Raw genomic sequence first — 25,218 nt, forward strand, 5'->3', positions numbered from 1 at the left:
TAATCAAGTAGAGATGGGTGGCTTCAAAGAGCAAATAACATGGCTCCCTAAAACCAAAAATTCTTGCTCAAGGATATACTAACTTGCCTGTACAAGCACATACATGACTCAGCCTGTACATCCAGAAAGTTACCTTGCTTTACTCAAGTACATTAGCACACACATACAAGCTGAGTCAAGCAGGAATATTAACTGAAGAGGAGTAAGTCAATCCAAAATCATCTATGACTTTTTTGACCAGACTGCTTCATGACCGTCAGCATGACTGGTCCTACCCCAGCTTCAAAAAAATTATCCCACAATAGCATTCCAAGAAATGCATCAGGTGTTCAGAGACAATAATATGAAGAGTATATTGAAAGGAACCAGATACAGCAAAAGCCAGAGGGAAAAAAAATAATATAAATTCATTATGACTGTAAATATCTAAAAACCAAGACTGAAGTTACAGATATTAAGCTTATTACCAAATATATCTAAGACTTCCCTTCATCATTTCCACATATTTTTTGGAGGCCCCTTTTACCCACAAGTCTGTGAGGAATCTTCCCCAACTGTATACACAGCAAAACCATCCAATACAGTAGGTTCCCAAAATCTCACATCTGTTAGGCTCTTCTGAAGGCTTTGATAACACTACTAGTTTCTTTGGAGAAAAAAGGCACACATGTTTATTGCTTTTTAGATTATCTCATCAGATAGATCTAAAGGCATGTCACAAATGCACACAGCCTCCTAGCAGTTATCTCAACAGCTTTAAATGCTCGGGCACCAATCCAGAAAGAACAGTCACAAGTATCACCTCATAAACCAAGCAAACAATTACCACTTACTTGATTAATCTTTTCTCATCTTTCTGAACTCTGACCTGAATTTCAGATACCTTCTTTGTGGAAGCTGAGGGTATCACAAGCTTAAAGGGTTTATTTTTCACCTTAATTTTAATCCTCCCCAGAGCAGTAAGATGTGTTACTGGTAAGTTTATATTTGTAAGATGCTTTGATTATGCAAAGTCACATTAATCCTATTATGTCACTCAGAGACCACTTTTGCAGTGCTTTAGGTTGATTTAAAAAGGAAGATGAGTGACTATTATCACATCACTCCACCCCTGCAACACCAACATGCTTTACTAGTTTTTTCTTATCATTTTCTTACCCTTCTCCCCCTCCATGCTCACTACTTCCCATCATCACTGGAATAACCTAGACAGTTTCTTAAGGACAGAATTAAAAATAATTAAATGCTTTAGTAAATGCAATTGTTAAAGTATCTTACCAGTGCAGGCCATTGAATTTGTTTGATCTTTGATCCCTGAGTCTGGCTTGGGTCCTTTCTTTTTGCCCAGACCAGCTGGTACTCCACCAAGAAGGCTGCAAAATCTTCATAAACTTTAACCCATTCTCGCTTTTCCCATTCAAGGTCATCAAATTCCACATACACCTGGGGAAATTGAAGAAAGGAAAGGACACACATTATTGCTTACACACAGCATGTGTTCATCTACATGCACTTTCCAATACATACACTGAAAAATTTAATGCAAGATCTTCTTTATTACCCATTTTAATGCTTTGGTTTTGAAATTATATATTCAGTTCCTACACCACAGAAGACAGTTTTCTTGGCAGTGCATTTGTGGTGAAGAGAGGAGAGCTACTAAAACATTGCCACTAACACTGGGTGTCTTATCTCATGAACAAAAAGCATTACACTAAGTATTTAGTAGTATTATTCAAGTAATACATACAGGTATCTACATAATCACTAAGTTTTATGAATACTTCTCATTTTCAGTTCAAATACCTGTCATGTAATACAAACCAACTAACCAATGATATGGTTTTATGGGAAAAAGAAAAAGTAGTCAATTGGAACAGCACCAGAAAGGACATCCTGAGCCTGCAGACCTTGCTACTACTACAAGCCAGTCCAACACACAGCAGCTCACAGAAGCAGCTCAGTTTCCTCCTGCAATTCATCCCAAAAAAAACCCAAGAAACAAGACCACCACATTTTGCTTCCAGCTAGGTTAATGTGGAACCAGTTTGTAACTATTTGGTCCTGTGCTATCCCTGGCCCTCCCCAGTGCAGAGCAGCTGTACCTTCTCCCCTCAGCTGCATTCACTAAACCCTAAGTTACACACACCACACCTTTTGTCTCCTCTTGTGCACAGCACAGGGATCTCAAAGCTATCCAAAACCTAGCTGCATTACCAAACACAACTCTGCTAAACCCATTACATGTCAAAATTACAGAATTCATTTCAAATTTAAAAATAAAGTAGCAAGTTGTTCTCTTTTCCAAATTATGAGAAATGTCATAAGAAAAAGCAGCTGGCAAAATAAAAAAAAATGCCACTGCTTGTTACACTAAGCAGAGAAGAAGGGAAGATGCTTTCCTACCCTTCTGAACTTCGGCCCTCAGCCACACCCAAGGCAATTTCCAAAACTGGAGTTTCTTCCTCTATCTGCTTCTGAGAACTAAAAAACACTGTCACAGAAATATTCTTCTCTTTTAGATCTGGTTAATTTTAGGCCTACAACATACTTTCTTGTCTAGACTTTCTGTCTCACACTATCAAACGTGTACTACACAGTGTTCCTTCTCATCTTGTCCTTCTCCCTTCTGAGTACACAAATTTTCACCAAGCCACTTCTCACTTCTGTACCCAAGTTCATCATCCCAGTTTTCCCTCACAGATACTTTTAATCCATGTTACTCCCACTTTATTCCCACACACTTTCCTTTCCTCTTTAAAGCATCAGATCAAGAAAATCCTCTCATCTCCACTGTTGATTACTACAGCAATTGCCTCTTATTCTAACAAAGCAAGTAGAAAACAGCAGCAAAAACTGTTATCACTAAAAAACCCCACTTTTTATTAATTTTATTTCTAGAAACTAATTCTAAAATATGTAATAAAGTTGCGAATATTCATTTCTTAATCAAAAGAGTTAAGAGGAACAGTTAACGGTAAACAGAGTAAAACTTTAAAACACTGGCAGGAAAGCACATCATATCCCAAATTCTAGCAGCATTCATTATCTTGTATTTGCAGCTACTTTGAACCCGTCTGGAGAACCATTTATCTGTAAATTTTGTCATTTGATCAAATCTAAAGACAACCTTCAGTGACACAGTACAGTGAAAAATCATTCTCCAAAATTCACCTTCCCCTCCTACAAATTTCACTCAATTATTTCAGACTGGTCAAATAATTTTGTTTTAGTATTTGGAAAGACACTTCACCTGGGTAGTCTGTAGCAAGGTGTTAAGAGGTTAAGCACCAGACCTCACACAGCAGCAGATTAAAAAAAAAAAAATAGGAGGCAAGGGGAATGAAATGAATAAATATTTTTGAAAAACACAGATAAGTCTAAAGCAGAGTTAGCAGTTTAGAAACAGCCACACTAAAACATACTGTATCTTCTGGACACTGGCCAGAACTTGTGGATAGCTGTGATACAATCTAGTGTTTGTATGCAAGTTTTGCACCCCAAATAAACCAAAATGCGGCACAGCGACAGTGGGAGTTGCTGCTGAGCTATCTGCAGAGTCTCCTGGCACCATATAATTAGATCTTCAAAGGAGCAGTTCCAAGAAAAGTGGAGAATGGAGCCTGGCACAGAGCCAGTCTGCCATGGCTCAGGGCACCATATTCCGCCTCTAGTTCCACACACACAATACTGGGGAATCACTTCTGCCAGCTTCCACCACTTTTGGGTTTCCATGCCAAGCCTATTAACTATCTGCTGGCTTTTTAAAGTTTATTTTTGAAAAGCAGAAGCAAGAGAGACAAAATGCAGTGCCCAGTCATTGCCCATTCTCCGTTTGGCTGGGAAATTAATTTTTCTAAGACAACAGTGAAGCCTCTGAAGAATAGAGATTTCCCCTCTCTCTGCACACTGACCTCCCACACAGAGACGAGCACTATCTCAAACAGCACAATTTATGAAAGGGAGTAAAAAGGGAAAAAGATGAGGAAAGGAAGCAATCCAGCAACCTACGCCAACAAAATAAAATATAGAGCCAAAGTCAGACCCTCTAAGGAGTGCAAAGCCTAAAAATATTTCATCGTTTTTGCTCCACTGACAGAACGCTGTACAGCAAGAAACTCTATGACATTTGCCTCCCTAAGAATGAATGTTGATTTTGAGATTTTTCAGCCAAATTTTGCTTCCTTGCCTTGTCAGCTATTTGTGAATAGATATTGTATGTTTGTGTTCCCAGAGTAGCTGAAGTTCTCACCACGTATGCATTCTCTTGAATAAAAAGGAGAAATTCCCACTGGGATGATATTATATTTATAATTGGCATTAATGTGCTAATTTTGTAACTCACTGCTATCTTCCAACAGGAAGCAGCATAAGCTTTAGCATGCTCTTCCAAGTAAAGCAAGACAACAAATTTATTTCCAATGAAGTCAGCCAAGCAATTGCAACAAAATATTGTTATTTCAAAGCCCAAACACAACAACCATGGTGAAATCCTCTACAGGCAGCACTGTGATCGAGTTTTCCAGTCATTTCTGCTCCAAATAAATGTGCCTGACCAAACAGATTCTGAAACCCTTTAGTGCTGGCACAAAAGCAATGCTGACTTCCAAAAAATTTGACTTAAAATGTTAAAAAGCAAAGTCCGTGCATCATCCACTTTCTTAAAACTACTTCAGTACCTTGTTATCCAAGTTCTGTTTGCCCTCCTAAGGGAAGAGAGTACAGTTTCCCCTTTATCACCTAGTGATTGTTAGCAAAATGTTTATTTCTAGGAAGAAAAACCAAGCAACCTCTCTGAAAATGTTTTCAATAGGGCAAAGAAAACACTACTTTGTACAATATTAAATCATCTTTCATCAACACCAGTTTGGCTGCAGACTTCAAGGTGAGCCTTAGAGTGCATCCCCCTGGGTTTCACTTGTAACTATTATATTTAAAAAGACAGAATATTATACCATGTTCAATTATTACACAAATATACTTTATAAGCAAATTGTAAGTGTTGAGAACTGCAGACTCAGATGTTAAATATTACCTGTGCAATTCAAACTTCTTAGTTATGCAGCTCAAGATGGACCTAGACCTCTTAGCATGTAATCAAGATGCAAAAAACAGCTGTCAATTTCCCAGCCTTGTGATGTGTGGTCAGGTGAATACACAAATATAAACCTTGTATGTAATTTAACAGAAATTTACTTAAAAACACACAAGTGTAGAAAAGCACAAATAATAATAGAGTATTTTTACAACAGGAGGGGTGTTTTGCTTTTACAATCCATGGCACCATCATGGAAGGAAATAAGAAATTTTCTGTTTGACACTTTCAAGTTATACAAAATAACTAAAAGAACCAGAAACTACATTGCAAGGTGTCACTGCAAAATTCAAAAGACAAGTCCAAATTAGTTCTTATTCCCCAATGTTAAATGCAACCTGCAAATTTTCATTCTGGGGAACAGCATTCTATGGGATGTTTAAGAAAGGCTCATTCCTGCCCCAGTAACAAGGGGGTTCTGGGAGTTTCTTGGTTTTGAAAGAAAACCTACCTGCAGGAAAGAAAACCCAGGCAGCACCTCGTGCTGCTGCCACAGAGGTGGAGGGAGGCAGCGAGTCCAGGGGTACCACCCTGACCCACCCATGGCAGCCATGGGGGCTTGAAACTGCCAGCAATGTTCCTGGAGCTCTGAACCCTGCACAGCTCTGACACCCTGCTCAGCATAGTACACAGCTGACAATTAAAACAAACTAGACTCTGAAAAACTTGTTCATCTCCTGGTGGAGATGGATGTGAATGCCAAACATCCAGCTGGTACAAACTAAGGCCAGTTGTAAGTACGTAGGGAATGGAGACAGGAAGGGTGTTTCTATAAAACTTCATCTTGCCATCCCGTTCCCAGTATCCTTGACTTCTCAGGTTTTTACAAATTGTTTCTTTCATGGAGATGGCATTACCCAGCAGTCAAGTCTTTCTAAATATATCTTAACCTAATCAAATGCAATCAAAGCACAAGCTTTTTTGCTTTATAGTAACTTAACACAGGAAAATTATTACTGTTATGCAAGTGCTACCCATTTCCACAAGGAAAAGTGGTCAAATAGCAACCAAAGGCAGCAGTCAGGATTTTTCTTTAATAAAGGGCTTCAATGTTGTTTTTTTTACCAAAATTTCCTCAGTCTTTCACATTAGCATTTCACAGTCACTCTACAATAAAAAGAGCTCATAAAAAAAGCATTTTAAAGTACACTGGCATTCTCCATATAGCCTAAAAGCAACTGAAACAGCTGAAATAATAGCAATAGATTAGTCTTTAACTACCAAATATTTTAATATTAAAAGATGGAGTTTACTGCCTCCATGTATTCTTAAAAATAACCAGCATTTTTACTGCAGATCAGACCTGTTCATTCACTTATATTTGCAGTCAAGAAAGTGCCTAGTTTTGATAAAAAGTACTAAATGTACCGTGTATTTTTCAGCCAGGGTGTGTAGATACCCACAATACCACAGAAAGTCTCTAGACGACCTGAAAATGTTCTTGACAAAACTGGTATTCCACAATTTAAAGAACATAATAGCTTGCCTCTAAAATGCAAGAGCCCTGCTTCTAACTCTCAAGCACTAGGAAAAAAAAGCTGTAGAATCAGATGTTTGACAGACATGAACACTGAAAGCTCCTTAAAAGATGGGACAAATTAGCAGTGTGAGTTATTTTATGCTATTTCAGCTCTTAAAACATGAAATTGTTTGAACAAATATTCAAATCTGCACCTGTTTTGATTATTTGTGAGGTTTACAAGAAGCAACAAATTTAAGGGCAGAAGATTTAATTTTCTATTAAATGAGAAGAGAAAGTCCTGCTACTTTCAGATGAGCTGTGGAAATCAAAGGGACAATTCCTCAAAGATTAAATCCTGTTTTGATATACCCTTCTACCATGAAACAGCATACAGATAATTGTGAAGACTTAAATTGTCTGTTTATTCAAAAGAAAATGGAATAGGTGTAGTATCCCAGCAGCAGTCCTCAATCATTAGCTGGAAAGTTGGAGTGTAGAAGAAGAGAGGCTGGTTCATTATCTGCAGAATATTAAGTCTCTGTTGCTTCAGGAAATATTAAGTCTTCAGTTGCTTCACAACTGCCTGGAAACCCCCTCTTTTTTTTTAGTACAAAATGATTCTAGGTCTGTCCATCAGGAAAGCACCAAGATTTATTTCCTCCCACTGAAAGACCACACACAACAGCATCCAGCTACAGCTCCTCTCAAATGCAAGGAGATAATGCCTCCAAAAACACTGTTCTCATCACTGAGGGAAGAGTGAAATCTGCAGCCTCAGGATCATCTGCTCAAGATGCATAAAACTACAGAGGAGTCTCTGTCATTGCTTGAGTCACACAGTGACAGACACACTCAAGCTGAGGCCACACTTGTACTGCCAGCACTGCTCAACACACTTCAGAAATAGCAGGATAAGGAAGACAACCTGCTCTCTCAACAGGCTCCTGAATAAAGCAGAGAGAGGTACACACTCACTGGAAGACATCTCAAATGAATGCCATGTGCAGAAGGGAACAGGGCCAGATGTGGCAAATACATGCTCCAATAAACATGGATTTTCCAGGTAGCTTCCTTATATTAAGCCTTAAAACATAAATACAGAGAGGCCTTGAAACAAAACAATTATTTCTTTCCTGAAAACAGTAGTCTCAAGGTACATTACAGGGTAAGAAACAATCAACATGTACAGTTTATGGTTCATTTTCAAACCTTAATTCTGCATTCCCCAAAATGCATGCTTGAACAGTGATAGTAAAGTAGCCTCTGCAGAAGAAAAATGCAGCAAAAAAAATGGTTGCAAAACTGAAGAAAAATACCAGTACTATTGCAACAGCCTGCTGCAGTCTGTAGCTTGGATTGCTAAGCAACCAGCACATCACGTAGAGCACGGAGTAGAGATTGCAGAGAGGATGACAGAATAAAAAAGCATCCTACTTGCAGGCCCCAATACCATGCTTGAAAATAAAGAAAACCATCTAACACAAGTATGTGACTTTCATCCCACAATTTAAAACGCATAGTCTGAACAGAAAGATGAAGGGAGAAAATATGATCTACAATGAAATGAAAGGGAAAACAAGCTCATACTTTTTGTATGTGAGTTTTAAATTAATTTCTCAAAAGAAATACTTCCCTCTGATGAAAAGATAATCTACAGGAGTGCCAAGTTTTACTTTACAAGCTATTTAAATCACTGTGTTTAAATTATTTGGTGTAACTATTTTGCAAATCTTTTTCCAAATTCAGAACTTAACAGCAAAGTGAAGTGACTCACAAACCAGAAATTAAATCATTACTCTACTGGACTTCCAAAGAAACCAATGGGGCACAAATAGCCCCATTTGAAAGATGTTTTACATTCCAGACATTTACTGAATTACTTATACCAAGGGAGAAATAGAAGTGACTTACTATTTTAAGGAACCACAGCCCATTGAATCATAACTAGGTAAAGTATGCACATCACACAAAAACCTCCTGCCCCTTCAGACTTGAAAAAACCTTTCAAATTCTTTTCACTTTTACACAACATAGGAAACTTTTGCTATACCTAAATTTCTAAATGATCATGTCTAAAGGCAGTAGTTGAGAAGCACACATACTATAGAAAGCTTACACAATCAATTTAAAAATAAATTTTTGTTTTCAAATCAGATGTGATTTTAAATAAGGTAAACTAAAAGCCAATTTAAAAACTTCAGTGATTTAGATGACTTGTTAATTAATCTGTGCTAATAGTAACATTTGTAATATCACATTAAAAAGACCAACACCTGTCATTTAATAAGGAACTATTATTACTAAGTTTCAATTTTTAAAAGATTATGCTGACTTTAAGATGTGACTAAAACCAACAAAAATAACTATCAGTCTATTTAAAACACTAGATATTAATGGATTTAAGTCAATTTTTACAACGTAATGGCTTATAAATGAAGACAAAGCTTGTTCACCAGACCATCAGCAATCACAATGCACTATAGGAGGATAAATTAAAGTGACTGGTGAAAGGAATAGGTCACCTCCTAGTCAGAATTCATCAATTGCCATTGTTCCTCATCCCCGATCTGAGACAGAACCAGAAATCTGCCTCTCACGAGGCAGGAAATTTAACCACACAACCTGGCTATAGCTGTGGCCAGCAAGGTATGGCTGCAAAGCCACTCATGGGGAAACAGCTCAGCTTCAGTCCTCCTGAGAGTCTAAATTCAGTCTAAATGCACAAAGCTGGCACTTGGGAGATAATCAGGACCTGAGCAGGAAGCTACTTGAGTTTTTCTGATGTCTCACTCCAGCTGAATAGCCCAAACCTGAAGCACTGCTGGAGGGAATCAGGAGAAGTGCTAAAAGCACAGACTTTCCTTATTTCCACCAACACGATCCCATCAGCCATCCTCAACTGCTGAGGAGCCAGAACAGCCACCCTTCCAAGGCTCAAAGGACTGACCCTAAGGACCTACAAGCACTTATCAGGATCTACCCAGACAGAGGTTCAACCTGATTTATGTGCTGCTAGAACAAGTGGTGTCCTCCCAAATCTGCAGTGCAGACACTGATTAAACACTGCACTTTGGAACAGCAGATCTTTATTGCAAGTGAAGCAGAAGAGAGACTGTAAAAGAAAAGCAAGGTTTTGAGATGAACTTTTGATACTCATTCTTGGGAATCCAGGCTAGGGAAGACCAAGTGCCTCTCAGCTGCTCTGCGTGCCCACATCAGACTCCAGACAGCAAGCCAAACAAAGCAGGAGTGGGCTCACAAACAATTTCCTTTTTGTCAGATAAAGCCAGAGATATCAAAAAGACACCAGCAAATCCTTAGCATAGTGACAAATCACCAGAGAAAGATGGCTGGTAGATTTTGTTTGTACTGGAGACATTTTCTCAAGGCCTAGCTCATATCAACAGCAAAAATTCCAGCAGACAAACTCTCTCAATTCATTGCTTTCTTTGGTCATCTTACAGGAATTAAGAGAATTATGGAGCACTATTCCAAGAGTAACCAGGAAACCAAGAGAAAAATTGAGCAACCAAAAAGAGACCTTATATTGGCATTTTTATAAATTATTGTCAATTACAAAATGGTAATTTACTGTATTCTGACAACAACACAGTATTTGATTTTGTAACCAAGACTGTTAACCTCAGGCAACAAGTCAACCAAACAAATCTCAGAGAGCAAATGAGAAAATAGCAGTAATAGTAACAATAATCATAATCTTCTGAAGCAAGACAAAATGTTAGTGAAATATTTATCTACTTCATTGATCATCTGCTAAAATCTTTGGAGATTTTTTCCCAGGCCTTTTTTCCATTATAGGAGGACTAGAATATTTGAGTAGAGAAGTTAGTGTACCGTATCAATTACTTTAAAGCTTTATCTCTTACTGGAGAAGAACACGTTACAGTTTTAACAGTAATTTGCTGTCCTCTTTCCTCCAGTTCGCATGCTATCCTATAACCACACTGCAAACTGGTCCTGGTTTCTCCTGGTCCTGACAAAACCACCTCTAAGCAGAACAATAAACACAAACAGTCTCCAAGTTCTTCCTAGCTAAGATTCAGAGATATTTGACTTTGGCTGTTTTGTTCAAGTTCTAATTTTTTTTGAGTTCTGGATTATTAAAGTCTTCTCTTGTAGTCTTGTGACCGTATTCAGTGCTATCTCAAAAGCTGAATTACTGTTTTGTTGTTTAAGAGTCAACTTCGTGGTACCACTGCAGCCTCCGAGTTTCAACCACCTCTACAAGTCATCTTCCAACACTATATCTCTGTTTCCTTCACACCTGTCTAGTTCTTCACACTGGAGAGTCATCACTCACTCAAAAAGACTCCCATATAATTTTTCTGATGTAACTAAAAACTTGAAGACACCTAACAAAAGATTCATAAACAAAACTTACCCAGGTCTACTTCTTTCCAATAGGCTAAGTGCAGCATAAAACAGAAAAGTGAGATCTGTACTCAAGAGGTTGAAGCTTCAAAGGATTAACATATACACTTTAAGGTCTATATGATCTTCCTTTATTTTTCTATCTGACACCAAACTGCAAGGCTAGACTTTACAGAGAAGAACTGGGTCATTACAGTTCATAGTTCACCACTGCATAAATGTTCACATACTGGGATCAAAGTTCATTCAACTCTGAACTGAGATATCTCCAGCAATTACTAAAAGGCCATGTGAGCAAACATGGCATCAGGAAACAGCCTGCCAAAGGAAAGCAACATTTTGGGAGCAGGAGAGGAAGTGTAACCACAGCTTCCTGGGGTTTCAGACTGCCTTAATCCACATCCTCAATCTGCTCTTTGCCATAATGGCCACTCCTGAGTCACAGATCTAAGTGTCTAAGCAAAAAAAAATTACACCTCTGTAAAGAATAGGTAAACTATAAAGAAATACAGTAGCATGGTAAGTAATTTAGGAAATCCTATTTTCCATTGCACAATCTTAAGGAAATGGTTTACATCAGAATAAAGACATTAGTTATGTGGACAGTCTGGTCCCAACTTAATAAAGCACTTAACTTTCATCAATGTATTTCAAAAGTCTATTAATAGTAATTTGCTTGTGTTTAACTTTCTTATTAAAAAAAACCCAAACCAAAAAGTCATGGATGGTGAGTTGGGAGGCTCTGCCCTCACTCCATGGCATCAAGGAAGTCACAATGTCTGTGCTTCATACTCATCCTCTAGACCAAGAGTGCAGTCACTTCAGCCCAGTGGTGCCCCCTCTGACCACGAATCCCTTGGGAACTCAGATGAGGTTTACATGACACTGAATGTGTTGCAGATTGAAAGTCAGGGGGTTTTCAGGTGCAGCTGAGGTGTTACAAGACAAATCGTGCTGGGTCATAGAACTACAAACACAACCAGCTCCTCTGAACAATTGCCCACTTTGTTGTTGCAGCTGCTAAGGCTACAGCACAGGAGGAATGGCTTCAAATAAACAGAATTACTGATGCAGAAAAGCTTCAGGAAAACAGGGGTGAAAAGCACTTAAGGTTACAGAAATCACGCACAATACATACAAGAAAATTCTCTTTCAATGTATTTGTCTACTACTGTTTTTCAGAAGAGAGACTTGCTGTCATCTAACATCACTTTTTGTCCTTCAATAAAATTTCTCAAAAATGTGAGGTCATTTAACCTTTTACATCTGGAGTATTCACTAACTTATTTCAGTATCACAGTTGTCCAAACCACAGAGAAATGTTTCATTTTTAATTTAATTGCATGATTGTTTTAAAGTCTTCAGAATAACTATTGTTAATTAGAAATTGTCCTAGAAATATCCAATGTACTACAACACAAAAAAGTGAAGGCAACGAAATATTATGCATTTTCAGTTCTCCTAGTAATTCCTTTCAAAGATCTTTTCAAAGGAGGAACAATAGATCCATTGATAAGACCAAGAGAACAACAGATCCCACAGATAACACAATCAAACCCTTAGGGCTTGAGGCCAGAAGAAAAGACATAAGAACAAAATATTGGCAATGAGTATACATCAAAAGCTGCCTAATGAACCCAATTAATCACCTTAATTACTGCATTAGCAATCTCTGGGTAACTTAGTAGTGAAAAAGTCAGACACTCCTTGTCACAACAGCAAGGATAATATTTTTTAATAAATGGCATTTTAAAGATTGTGATAAATTTTAAAAAAAAGTTTGTTTATGCACAATGGTTTTACAGACTGTAACTATAAGGGCTGTGACTGGGATTAAAAAAAAAGTCCTCCCTGCAATTGAAAATGCTGCAGAGAAGAGAATAAAAAAGCATTAATTCAGAACTGTACATAATTTTCTCACCATCTGTTCAAGTTTCTGGAACAAAACAAGGTTTACTGTATGTCCAAGACAGATTTAATGCTAGAAATTATACACACAAATGTACCACAAAATGAGGGCTGATAACCTTTACTTCCTCTTTTCTCCCCTTTACTGCCTCACTATCATCTTGCTTATTTAAAATTAAGATTAGTTTTTTTGTATCCCCTGAATCAACCATTTCCATGCACACAAAAAAAAGAGGACAACTTCCCCCGAGTTTCAGCACCCATTCTCTGTTTGGAAGGTTTTTTTCTGAGGAGCCCCTTGAATTCCGATACTCATGCTCAGAATCTTTTAAAAAATGTATTAATGTAACCAAGTCCCTTTTTGTAACAAATGTTAGCACAACTTTATCTATTCCAACCTCTCTGAGTCAGAAAACCTCTCGAAAACAAACAAAACCATCCCACAAACTGCAATTGACTGTGTACCTTTCTTTGGAAAGCCATCAGGAAATTAGGTAGGGACAGTTACACAGAATACAAACAAGACTTTTGGAAAGCCATCAGGAAATTAGGTAGGGCCTTGATGACCTGCAGAGGTAACTCAAGCAAGCCCAGCCTTCCTGCAGTGAGGAATTTGACAATTTTACTGTATTACAATAAATCAGTGCAAGAGAAGATAGGGCATAGTCACATCACACTTTTCCCATTCCCCTAGGGAATGAGCAATAAAAATTACTGTTCAAGTTAAGGGACACGAGTGTTCCCTTCAGGAAAATGAAAATACCATCTCCGTGTGTTCAACCACAGTCATCAGCTGCACAACTATCTGTGGTATCAGATAACTGCAGTTTTCATTGATAGAGATAAAGAAGTTAATCTGTTTTCAAAACATATCAGGGAATGACAACTGAGGTTTCTACCTTGCTTTACAAAACACCTTCTGCTTCCCTCTATAAACCGTTAAAAATCTGGATGTTATTTCTAACAGCCAGTCTCATTTCCTTGTGAATTGTATGCAAAATATACCTTCTGCTGCAATCAACTTACTGTGCATAAGAAAGGAACAATCACTCATGTGAAAAAGTCCATTTAGCATTCAAGACAAAAGCAAGACAGAGAAGTCTGTCTCCTATAGTCAACAAATATTAATACTGCAATAAATTAAAGGAATATGCAATAAATACTTTTGAAAGTGATGTTCATTATTGGATTCCTTACAGCTTTTTGGTTCAGTTATGTCACTGTGATTCAAATAACTCACGTATCACAATTATGAAGAGCTTTAAGCACAGCCAAGCCCTGCAATCTTGCAATTTTTATACACTTTGAGTACACAACAGTTGCCAGCTTTTCAGACAACCACATATACCAGTGTTTTTATTCAGTGCATGCACGAAAATTAACTGCATGGAGGTGGCCAAGGGGGGAAAAAAGCCAGGTTTTTCTCCCATGCATTTCACTTCCCTCAAAACCAGTAAGAAGGATGGAATGTGACAGCTAAAACCTATTTTCTTAAGTCTCCCTCTCAGGGTGGGAAGGAGATCACCACTGATGAACCAGACAAACAAATATTTCACCCACTCAGGGAATCAGTTCAGTTCTACCATCTCCCACTACCTCATGTTTAGATCAGGAAATGAAAGCTGAATAAACAAGACTCAGAAGCAGCATTAAATGTGCTGCATTATAAGCAAGGACAGCTTTGCTAGTTTTGTTTATAAAAAGGAATCAGAATATTAGTTATATCCCAAAAAAACTTCATCTGATTTGGTACATAGATTATTAGATAACAAAATGAACTGCCAAGGAATTTTGGCACAATTTCATGGGAATCATAAAATAAAGAGACATACCTGACAAGTTCCATAGCACTGGAAAAATTAAGTGTTCTTGAGCACTGAGAGCAAAGGGCAAAGATTTCCAGGCTTTGTAATGTATGTGTCTTCTCTTACCATCACATCCCTTCCCTCCTAATACTCATGTTAAAAAAAAACCCAAAAAACCAAAACAAACCCAAAAACCACAAAAAAACCTCCACAATATTTTCACAGGATAAGTTGGATACATTTTGCCCAAGAGTCCACAATAGCAGGACTGGTTGTCAAGACTACCCCTTGCTCTCAATACAGTCTATTTCCTTAACATGTTTTCAGCACCCAAAACATTAATAAAAAAAACCTTAGACACTTCATCCAGTCAATTTTTAAAAAAAAAACCACACATGTATACAGGATATCTAATGCCAAGGCAAGATCAGTCCTCTTGCAATGATTTGATTTTTAAATTTAGAACCAGAAATAGACAACTTCGTAATTGTATTGTTCTCATTTCAAACCTCTAATCCTTTAAATAATTATTCTTTCCACATGCATCAGACTGAAAAACAATTGTAGAGGCCTGAGGAAAGCCAGCACCTGCAGGAAAGGGTTTAATCTGGCAACTGCTGGTGTTGTTGAGTTACTCAACACATAAATCTCCTACTAAGTCCCACCTCTTTCCTGTAGCTCTAACCGTTGGAGTTTGAGAAAACAGACCTCGTTTCATGCTGAACTCCCACCACTGAGCAGCTGAATCTCCTACATTGCTGAGGATACTGTTCGTGAGAGCAGACTTCACATGGAGTCATGCAACATCCTGTTCCAAGCCAAATGCTCCAGATGGGATATGTTTCACTGCTGCCTCCCCCTCCCCAGCCCATTTAAGCTTGTTCTTTTTTCTTTGAAAGCATTTATCCCAAACTGGTGCTATAACAGCATGCTAAAACTGACCTTTTAAGAAAAATACAGACAAACTGAAATCTACTTAAAATCCAAATGTCTTATTACAAAAAGAAAAAACCCACACCACTTACATTATCAAAATATTTCCATTAGCTAACCAATTAGCAAAATGATGCATATAAGAAAATAAATTACTTGATGCAGCTCTACACTGCAGGAAAATCTGCCTTGTTTCAAAAAGTTTTCTAATCATTTAAAAGCTTAACACTGTCACGCACGTTACTAATCTAATGGAAGTTCTCATCAACATAAGGAAAAAACTGTCTAGTCTGCTGATCACTCTGAATGCTGGCAATTTCTCAAACATCTGCTAAAGGTCAGATTTCCACTGCATGGAACCAATCAATGAAGCTACACAACAGTCCCAGCGCCATTGGAAGTGCCAAACAAAGACCACTGTTTTACATAAGCAAAGAAACTCAGCCTGAAATCTTCCAAAACACTACCAGCAAAGTCCTGGCTCCCGTCGCCACATAGGACTTGTCTACCTGGCAGTGGCTGCTAAGATTTACTCTGGTTTTGCTTTTTAGAGCAGAACAGAGTTACTTAATGCCAGCCCATTTTTCCACATTGTTAAATAGTGGGCAGCTGATACCACATACAGAGAAACATTACGGAGGGGGAAAAAAGGGGGGGCTTTACTTAAATGTTAATCAACATAAAAACAAAGTTTCAGAAAACTGAATACTGACATAATCGGTGCCTTTGTTTCAACACAGTGACTTCAACAATACCTCCACCCAAGTTCTAAAAAATAGATCTCAAAGTTAAGAAACAGACTGAAATCATTAAGTTCTCCCCTAAAATCCTTACTAAGCAACCTCAGAAATATAATCCAAATATGCTAGCAGATTAGGGAATTGTAGGCTCCTGCTAAAAACAACATGCTTTTTATTTCAACAGCTTATCACATGTCATAAAACCAGTGCTTTAGCAACAGTCCACACAGAAGAAATAAGTGATCAATTCCAACACTGCTGAAAAGCTGAGCTTGTTCTATTTTTACACATAAAGCGTTATTTTTATATAAGGATAGTCTGGCACTGATTTACAAGTGAAGCCTTCTGCACACAGAAGAGAAGGGCCAGTAACAAAGCAATCTGACTGAATTCAGGGCATTATTTTATGCTAATTATGTGTTACTAAGTGATCTTCAAACTACAAATTTAGGATTCTTTTCTAAAATAAGCCCAGTGGCGCTCAGTTAGCTCCTGACCCCCAGTCCTCCTTGCCACAGCTGGGACAGTCCTACCAAATGGTCCAAAGGCCAGCACCCCAGGGGCACCACGCTCCTTACAGAGGGCAAACCCAACAGAAGCACCATGCCAGGAATCAGGACATGGGGGGTGGGAGAAGATGTGTTCCTGTGTGAAAGGACAGGGCTGTGCAGCAGACACAGACAGGGCGACATGGGAAAAGGGAGCAGCACTCCCACAGCAAGACCAGGCTCACTGGAAAGGATGTTTAACAGCACAAACAGCAAAACAATTCAAGTACAGGCTGCTTCTACAGAAACCTACCAGGAGGTTTTAGTGGGATGATAAAACCTGGTATTATCCTAGACACAAACATGAAATTATTAAAATTGAATTTTAATACATCTCTCAGATAACTGACTCTCTGTTAGTTGGTCTGGGGTTTTTTATTATGGCCTTATTAAAGCTGAACAGCAATAGGACATGAGAATATTTCAAGGAGACAGTTCTCTGTATTGCTTCCACTTATTCTTTGAAAAATGCATTTAGCTCCTTTGAGCAACCTTTTTTCCTGAGTGCTTCCTGTCAGATCTAGCTGTTAGCGTCAGCCCTGATCCCATTTTTGCAGGACACTTAGGGGTACAGAGTTTTGTCACATTTCAAAAAATGGAAGGCAGCCCCAGAAAGGCCTATCAGTATCCAGCTGTCTCCATTCAACCAATACTCCATTCAAGGGAAGCCAAGAAAATAAACAAACATCTGTGTGAGATGCTTCAGGGAAGAGCACAAGGACCAATAAGTCTCTGTAATGCTCTGTGTTTCTTTCAGCAGATCTGTACAAGTCCCCATTATAAAGTGATTTCTTCAAATTATATTTAGCAATGTTATCACCCATAAGGGAAGATGCAGCAATTCACATACCAAAGGCAAGTCTTTGTAAGGATCACAGATCAGTGAGAGCTTGCAGAATTTGGACGCTTTTATATGTAAGCATTAGCAACTGCATTGATATACTTGAGAATAGATTTAATTTTCAAAAATACTGTATTGAAGAAGCAGCCTGGCCAAATGGGAATACAGAATATATACATATATGAACCCAAAGTACTTACATTAGTTCACATCTCCACATCTGTGTGTGGAAGAATATTGGTCTGGCATTCCTATTACTGACACTTCTACAGAAGGCAGACAAGGCATGCTTAACTCACTTCTGAAATTGAACTCTATCAGTAACAGTCAGCAGAATTTACTTCTGGGAAAGATACTGAACAGGGTTAATTTCTCCAGCTCTCCAGGACATGAATGTCCCCCTCTACCTCAGAGAGGGTGCCAGTTCCCAGGGAATTTCTGCTGACACGGTATTACCCCACAAAGCAGCAATTTAAGTGTCTGATAAACATAAACTGCAGATGCAGAGTGCACCTACACTACCTTTACTGACTGAGTGTACAGCTTGGACATGGTCCAACAAAAGAGGAAGAAGGATGTTAGAGGAGAGCTAGAGGATCTGTAAAGACCAGTTTTATGAGTGCAGGCCAACTGCCAAAGCATTTACTTTGAACTCTGTTACCGTGGCTACGAGAGCTTAAATCCAGCTCAAGTACATCTGCTCTGCACTGCAGTGCACACAGACTGTCAGCCTGCTCTGCTGCACTCCAATGCCACTCACTCATGCTGCTCCTACAGAATCCAACCAGAAGCAAATTATTTAAGCAGTCAGTAACAACCCTCAGTGACACACCTAAGTCACAATGTAACCTTGTGCCTCAATTAAGTAGAGAGAAAAGAGATGGGGAAAAGCTGCCTAAATGCTGCTTCCACAAGAGCTGTGTAGTCAGTGACTAATCCAAGGAAAGCTCAAGTAGGTCACCATTAGATATCCACTATCCTAGCATCAAATAGTTGGGAAGGAGGTTCAGTATTTAAATCTAAGATTTAAAGCTTCTAGTTGTGCATAACTATGGCTATCCCCTACAGATTTACAGCACTTATTCATTCTGTACTGAGTGGATTTTTTTTAAAAGAATTTGCAAAAGTTCACTAGTTCAAAGGATGTAAAAAGTTTATTAAATATGTGCAACCAGAATTGCTCCCCAAAATCATCTCCATTCATGTGTATCTAAGATTAGTATCTTACAGTTTTATTAAGTGAAATAGAGAAAATTTTAGATTTAGCAGTAATTTTCTCCCATGGCTTTTAAGAGAATGAAGAATAATGCTCTCCAGAGAACCTTTTAAAACAACTGCCCTTTTTCCACAACAGCTGCCATTTACTTACACTCTCAAAAGGATGGATGCCATAGGCTGCCTCTCAGCAAAGAATAACTTACTTGGCTTTCATCCTTTCTCAAAGTCATCATCTATATCCCTACTGATAGGAAGCCACTTTCTCCCCTGGGGGCAATTGGCTTCATTCCCAGTAGCAAAAACAGAAGGCAAGTAGTGACCATCTTTGTTCAGGCAGTTGTGACTTCAGTCAGACTGAAAAATGAGAAGTTGCAGGCACAATGGAGGGAAATGCACTTTTAGGATCCTTTTGCTAAAAATTAGTCTCAGTCCTAGACATCCTCAGAGCTGCTCCATCTGAATTCGTCAACAACATGGACACACAGAAAGGGGAAATGGGGGAGGAATAAGGAAGAGAAAATTCAGAAGTTCATAAGGTATCAAGAATGAAAATAGAGTGCAGGTTGTTGCCCTGAGTGAGGCAAAGCAGCTGTAAATCTGTTCGAATCAGCTCTGCATTCTCCAGTTGCTTTGTAGCTCCAGAATGCATAAAACAGCCATCACATGCCAGCCAATCTGACCCCCTGACCGTCAGAAGTCTACTTTATTTAACACAGGTTCACTCCTTAAAGATTTCCTTTTGTATGAACACCGGATAAGAAGGCTGCCTACATGAAGTGTGAAAGATGGGTCAAACCAAAGAAATTGCCAGAAGAGAACGACATAAAGACTGAAGTCAAGTCACTCTTTTAGAATCAAAGGGAGCCTTTTACTGGGGGAAGACTGTGGAAAACTGGGGGTTGGGGAAACACTGACACGTGGACAAAATGACAAAGACTTACAAAACAAAACAACCTTTAGACGTTTAAAATATCACTAATTGTGCTTACCATAATTAACTGCAGACAGAGAAATGCAGACTCTAACAACAGACACAGGCAATTCCACTTCTCTCAAAATTTCTGTTAAAAATTGCTATGCAATTGTCTATGTTAAATACTATTGGGAAGTTTATGGTTTTAGTATTCCAGTTGTTTGTGTGATTATTACATTCTTCCCCCATCCCAAAATACCAATGTAACTCTCTGCCTTAACTTAGTAGTCCTTAAGATTTCACTGCAATGCATAGAACTACAAAGTGCAGCAAGGTAGTATTATTCTGCTGAGTTGGAAGAGCATTACCATCTCCTGACATTCTAGTGGTACTGATATTCTATTTTGTAGTCTTTAATTGCATTCATATTGTTTTATATCCTTTGTTATTCCAGCGCAAAATGAAATTAAAGCTAAAGACTGGTACATGATACTCTTAACTAGAGCTGTCAAGATGTTTTTATTTCAGAGATGCCTGCAGGTCTTTTGCACTTCAGTTTGATACCTTCTTGAAAATTTTGAGGAGCCTACTAGGCAGTCAGCTAATTTAATGGGTTTTATTTCATTAACTATTCTTGCATGTAGCACTTGTGATACTCCCTCCTCTCCTCATTTGCAAGGATGTGAGTACTCAGTTATAAGAAAGCTTAATTGAAGTATCAAAATGAAATCAATTTAGAAAGCATAACTACACTCTGATCTGTGAGCACACAAACACTTAGATTCCTAGTTAAACTGTCAGCAAAGGCAGCAGTCTGTAAAGTTAATCAAGCATGTCATATAAAGTAACAATTAGAGCAATTTACTCCTTCAGAAGACAAAAGAGCAGAATGGGAAAGAAAAAAGAAAAAGAAGCCAAAGTCCCCAAACTACAAGGAAACTAAGAGAAAGTCCACATTGCATGTCCAACAGCTGGGCAGAATCCAGCAAGCAGAACACTTGCTTGCAACATGAACACCAACAGATACAGCCAAACTGCCATCATACACATGGTGCCTCTTATTTCACTGGAGATAAAATGGGATTAGTGTAACATCATCTGCTTACACAGATCAGGAAATTAAATTATCACTCTGTACAGTGCACACAGTACAAAGAATATTTTTACAACAGATGCACAAATGCAATAAATCTATGTTTATTGCAAGGAAAAAGTTTCACCGTACCCAAGCTTGCAAATGCCAGATCTCATCACTGCTCTGGCATCATCATGCGACCAGTAATTCATAGAGACTCTGCAGGGCCAATTAATTATGCAAGTTACAAGTTAGCCAACATCCAAGAGGTTCATCACAGCTGACATACACTCTAGCTGTGGCACAACCTAGAAACATTAAAACATTTTAAGACTTTTTATGAATGAGTATAACTTCTGCTTAATATACACAATGATACTCACAAGCTATTAGTGATCAACCCAAAGAATTAGAGATCTATTCCCTACAACTCAATGGTTGAAGGATCCTAGAGGTCTCTTACCCAGACTCTCACAGACTAAAAGAGCAAACTTCAAGTTGGCAACAGCTGCTTACTTGTACATCTGCATTGGTTTTTCCACTTGAGTGCTTCATCCCCAGAAAACAAAGGGGAAGCACCCAAACAGCCCCAAGAGACCCTGTTTGTATCTCTTTTCAATTCACTGCTGTTCATCCTGTATGTGTGCAGTACCCCAACATTTCTGGTATGGTGACAATTCCCTTGTTCTAGAAATGCAAGCATATTCTGGGTTATTTGACAGACAGGCAAAAGTATTGCAATTATCAATTCTGACAAGAAGGCTTCTTTTATTCTTGCCTCCCAGAATTAGCATCTTTCCACATTTCTTTAAATACCCAGGCAGCATTTAGTAAGTTCTCAGAACAGCATCACATAAACCTACCAACTGTAATCATCAATTTCTTACTTAACCCACCTATCAGCTGGCCTGCTGACAATCTCACTGAAGAAATGAGCTGACACAAAGGAGCATGGTATGGTCAGCTACACTTCAATGTGTGGAAGGGAAGAAAAAAGAAACAAGTTCCAGTGATTAGCACTTCAAGGCTTTTTCTAGAGAACTTTACTCTGATGTTTCAAGTCTACCTTCCCAACAGCATTCAACATTTGACAGAAATAAAAACACAAATTCAAATACTAAGGTATACCATTGGCAATAGTGAATGATGCATTGAAAGGTTTGCCTGGCTTGTGTTTGTCCCTAGCTCAAGCCTGACAAGTAGTATGGACAAATTCCAAGTCTTTAATTCTTACAGAAATCCAATTAAATATTTATATTTCCCTTCCACCTGCAAGAGAAACGCACTAAAGATCTGACAAAAACAATGCTCTACATAGAAGGGACTGTGCTCATTTAATTTTGTTTAGTCGTCAGTTTATACTATCATACATTGAAAAATGATTTTGTCATCACTTGACAGCAAAGGTTTCAGGAAGCATGAACAAATTTAATGAAGCCTTCAATTTTGATTTGTTCATACATATCCTAAAGTCTTTCATGATGTTTCAATAATAAAACTTAAGCTTCTAGAACATTTTCACATGGGAAATTATCACAAAAATTTGTGGCAATTTTGAACCACATTACCTGAGTACACATATGTAAAAAAAATTCTCAGTTACATTCTCCACATCATATACATAAACTGCTTCAGGAATTTGATCTTGCTTCATTGTTTGTATTGAATAACAGTAGCTTATAAGGGACACATCTTTTATATCACTCACTGCCTTCCTACTGTTTTGGTTTTGTTTTTTAGAACTTTTTTTCCCCCAGAAGCAGAAAACAACTATGTGGTGTCTTACATTCCCAAATATACTTTCATTGTAGTACTCTGAATTCCCCAGGAGTTGCAAAATTGAGTTTCCTCCCATACATATTCCAATACCTTACTACATCTTCCTCTCTTACACTGGGATCTTACCTCCACACCACTGGCCTGCAGCTTTATCTGGCCTGGACGATGGGGATGTGACAGCACACGCTGGGGCTTAAGAACATACAGACAGCACAACAGGTTTGTGACCAAATTAAATCAACACCTGCTGAGCTCCCTCTGCCTTTGTAAGCAAAGTGTTCATTTGGACTCTCATCCACTTACTAAACATCAGTTTTCATTGAATATGTCTTTAGTTACCATAGTTTCATGCACCATGTATCACACTGTAAATGGTCAAGGGACTCAAACATCAGCAAGCAAGGGCAGAAAAAGAAGGCAAAATTATGGAAATGCTTAAGCTTCTACACCCCTGTCACAATTTTCTTTGCATCTGTCCTAATATCAGTCTGGAAGAAAAAAAACACCTGAACAACAAATACCTGAAATAAACTTTTTAAAGCAAACTGCTGGAGACCTTTGCCCTTGAAGGACATGGGCAGATGTGCCCACCAAGACAGTCCTCCAAAAGGACCAGTAAGAGAAGCTGCTAGAGCTGGGGGAGAAGGGGCATGGATAGTGAATCTGAATGTTACAGAAAGGAGGAAATTCTTGTCTATCAAGACAGACGTGCCCAGAAAACCAGATTCTTCAAGTACAGATGGTTTTTTCCCAATGAAGTCTAGAAACTTTTCCAATTTTCTACTTTAATCATGGAGAGACAGAATGGTTCTTATTATACATAACAGTCTTAAAGCAGCAACACCAGACTACATACACACTCTAACATCCAGTATCTACTACACTGAGCAGTCCTTACTTCAAACTGTGCTACTACAAATTGAAATGCCTGTAAAAAGGGATAAAGAAAAGTGAGAAATCTCAGCAGTACCAGTTTAAATCCTTTCTTTTACTACAAAACCATTTCTCAGGACAGCATATCTACTACCTAGTAACTGCCTCCCATCTACCCATGTTAACATTTATAGAGCAGGAAAGAACAGGGTTTCTCTGCATTCTTGACAAACTCTTGGCCAGACACCATATACTTTTAGAAAGCAGACCTTGAAAATTATATTTCTGCCAACTGAAGGTCAAAAAACCCCTTTTTTTCTCCTCAAGTGTATGACTATGGTACATATAATTAATCATTTTAAATGAGATGTCTAAGCAGCAATAGCACATAAAAATACACTAGGAAAAGAAGCTCCTGGGTGGATGGATGACTGTACCTGGCAGGGGAGGCACAAACTCACTTCAAATGCCCTTCTTTGAGAATAATCCAACCACTGTAAAACAGCAAAAATCTATACAAAGTCATACACATAAGCAGTACCTTGAACATCTTCCCCCATCTCTCACAGGCTCCTCTACCCAATAAAATTCAAGTCCGACTTTTCAAGCAGGCAAGAAGTCTTGCCAACCAACAGCAGCACTGATCCCACAAGGAATCTGAGCAATATCACATTCATCAGTGCTGTGGCACGTTGAGCTGACAGCTGCTGGGGGTCAGCTGGAACCAGGAGCCCCCATGTGCTGCACCAACACTGGTGACAGAGGCATTTCCGAAGTGATCACGGTCAGTTGGTTTTTTTCTTGACATACTGCCAAGAAAAAGCTGACCACAATAAATATAATGATTTAAACACTTTCTCGGGGAAGAAAAAACCTCAACAATAAAGCCCAAAACTTCAACTCCCACGTATAAGAGTGGGGTTTTTAAGTCTTTCAGGAAAAAAAAAAAATAAAAGACATCTTGTAGAAGCTAAAAAATCAAACAGCAAGCTGATGCCAGGTCACCTCCATGTGTGTATATATATATATATATATATATATATACACACACACATACACACACACACACAAAACAAATCACTTCCTTCCCCCACTCAGACATAGCATGCTAAAACATTCTGAAATGGGTTAGCATGTTTCTGAGAGAGCCAGAAACTCAAAAAGGAAGGAGAAACAGCAAACCTGGTAACCTGGCAAGCTTTCCTTCTGCAAAAGGAAATTTTACATGGGAACATTGTACCTGCCCAGCAGTACTAGGTACAAAAATACTACAGAGCTTGTTGATTTATCTGTGCACAAAGATATTTTCATACAACTGGCAAGTCAGGACCTGCAGTGTAATTTAGCCCTTCTGTGAGACTGCCAAAATGGCAAGAGCCAGGCATCAGATTTCGTCCAACAATTAAATGGGCCAAACAGAAACTACCAATCAACTTTCTGCCAGAGAAACATGCATAATAACAATAGGTTTATGATGAAGAAATGGCATGTACTATTAGAAGACAGCATTTTAAAGGCAGAACATCATTGCATTAGTCTGCAAACTACCATACCCCTAACAGCTGAAAGCAAAGTCTAAAAAGAGACTCCTGATTAATTTCATTTTCCTGCTGCTAAGAATCAACACCAGCATGCA

At 38.5% G+C, this 25,218-nt stretch overlaps 1 protein-coding gene across 3 annotated transcripts in view; it reads right to left on the minus strand.

Annotated features, from left to right (window-relative positions):
• Nucleotides 1–25,218, minus strand: part of JMJD1C (jumonji domain containing 1C) — a 159,893-nt gene that overhangs the window by 106,955 nt on the left and 27,720 nt on the right. For all 3 annotated transcript variants that reach the window (XM_039719721.1, XM_039719722.1, XM_039719725.1), the window contains exon 2: nt 1,279–1,443. In XM_039719721.1, the coding sequence (XP_039575655.1) occupies nt 1,279–1,443 (165 nt within the window). The remainder of the gene's footprint in view (nt 1–1,278; nt 1,444–25,218) is intronic.

The sequence above is a fragment of the Passer montanus genome, unplaced genomic scaffold (assembly GCF_014805655.1).
Source record: "Passer montanus isolate IOZ18808 unplaced genomic scaffold, ASM1480565v1 scaffold42, whole genome shotgun sequence".
NCBI lineage: Eukaryota > Metazoa > Chordata > Aves > Passeriformes > Passeridae > Passer > Passer montanus.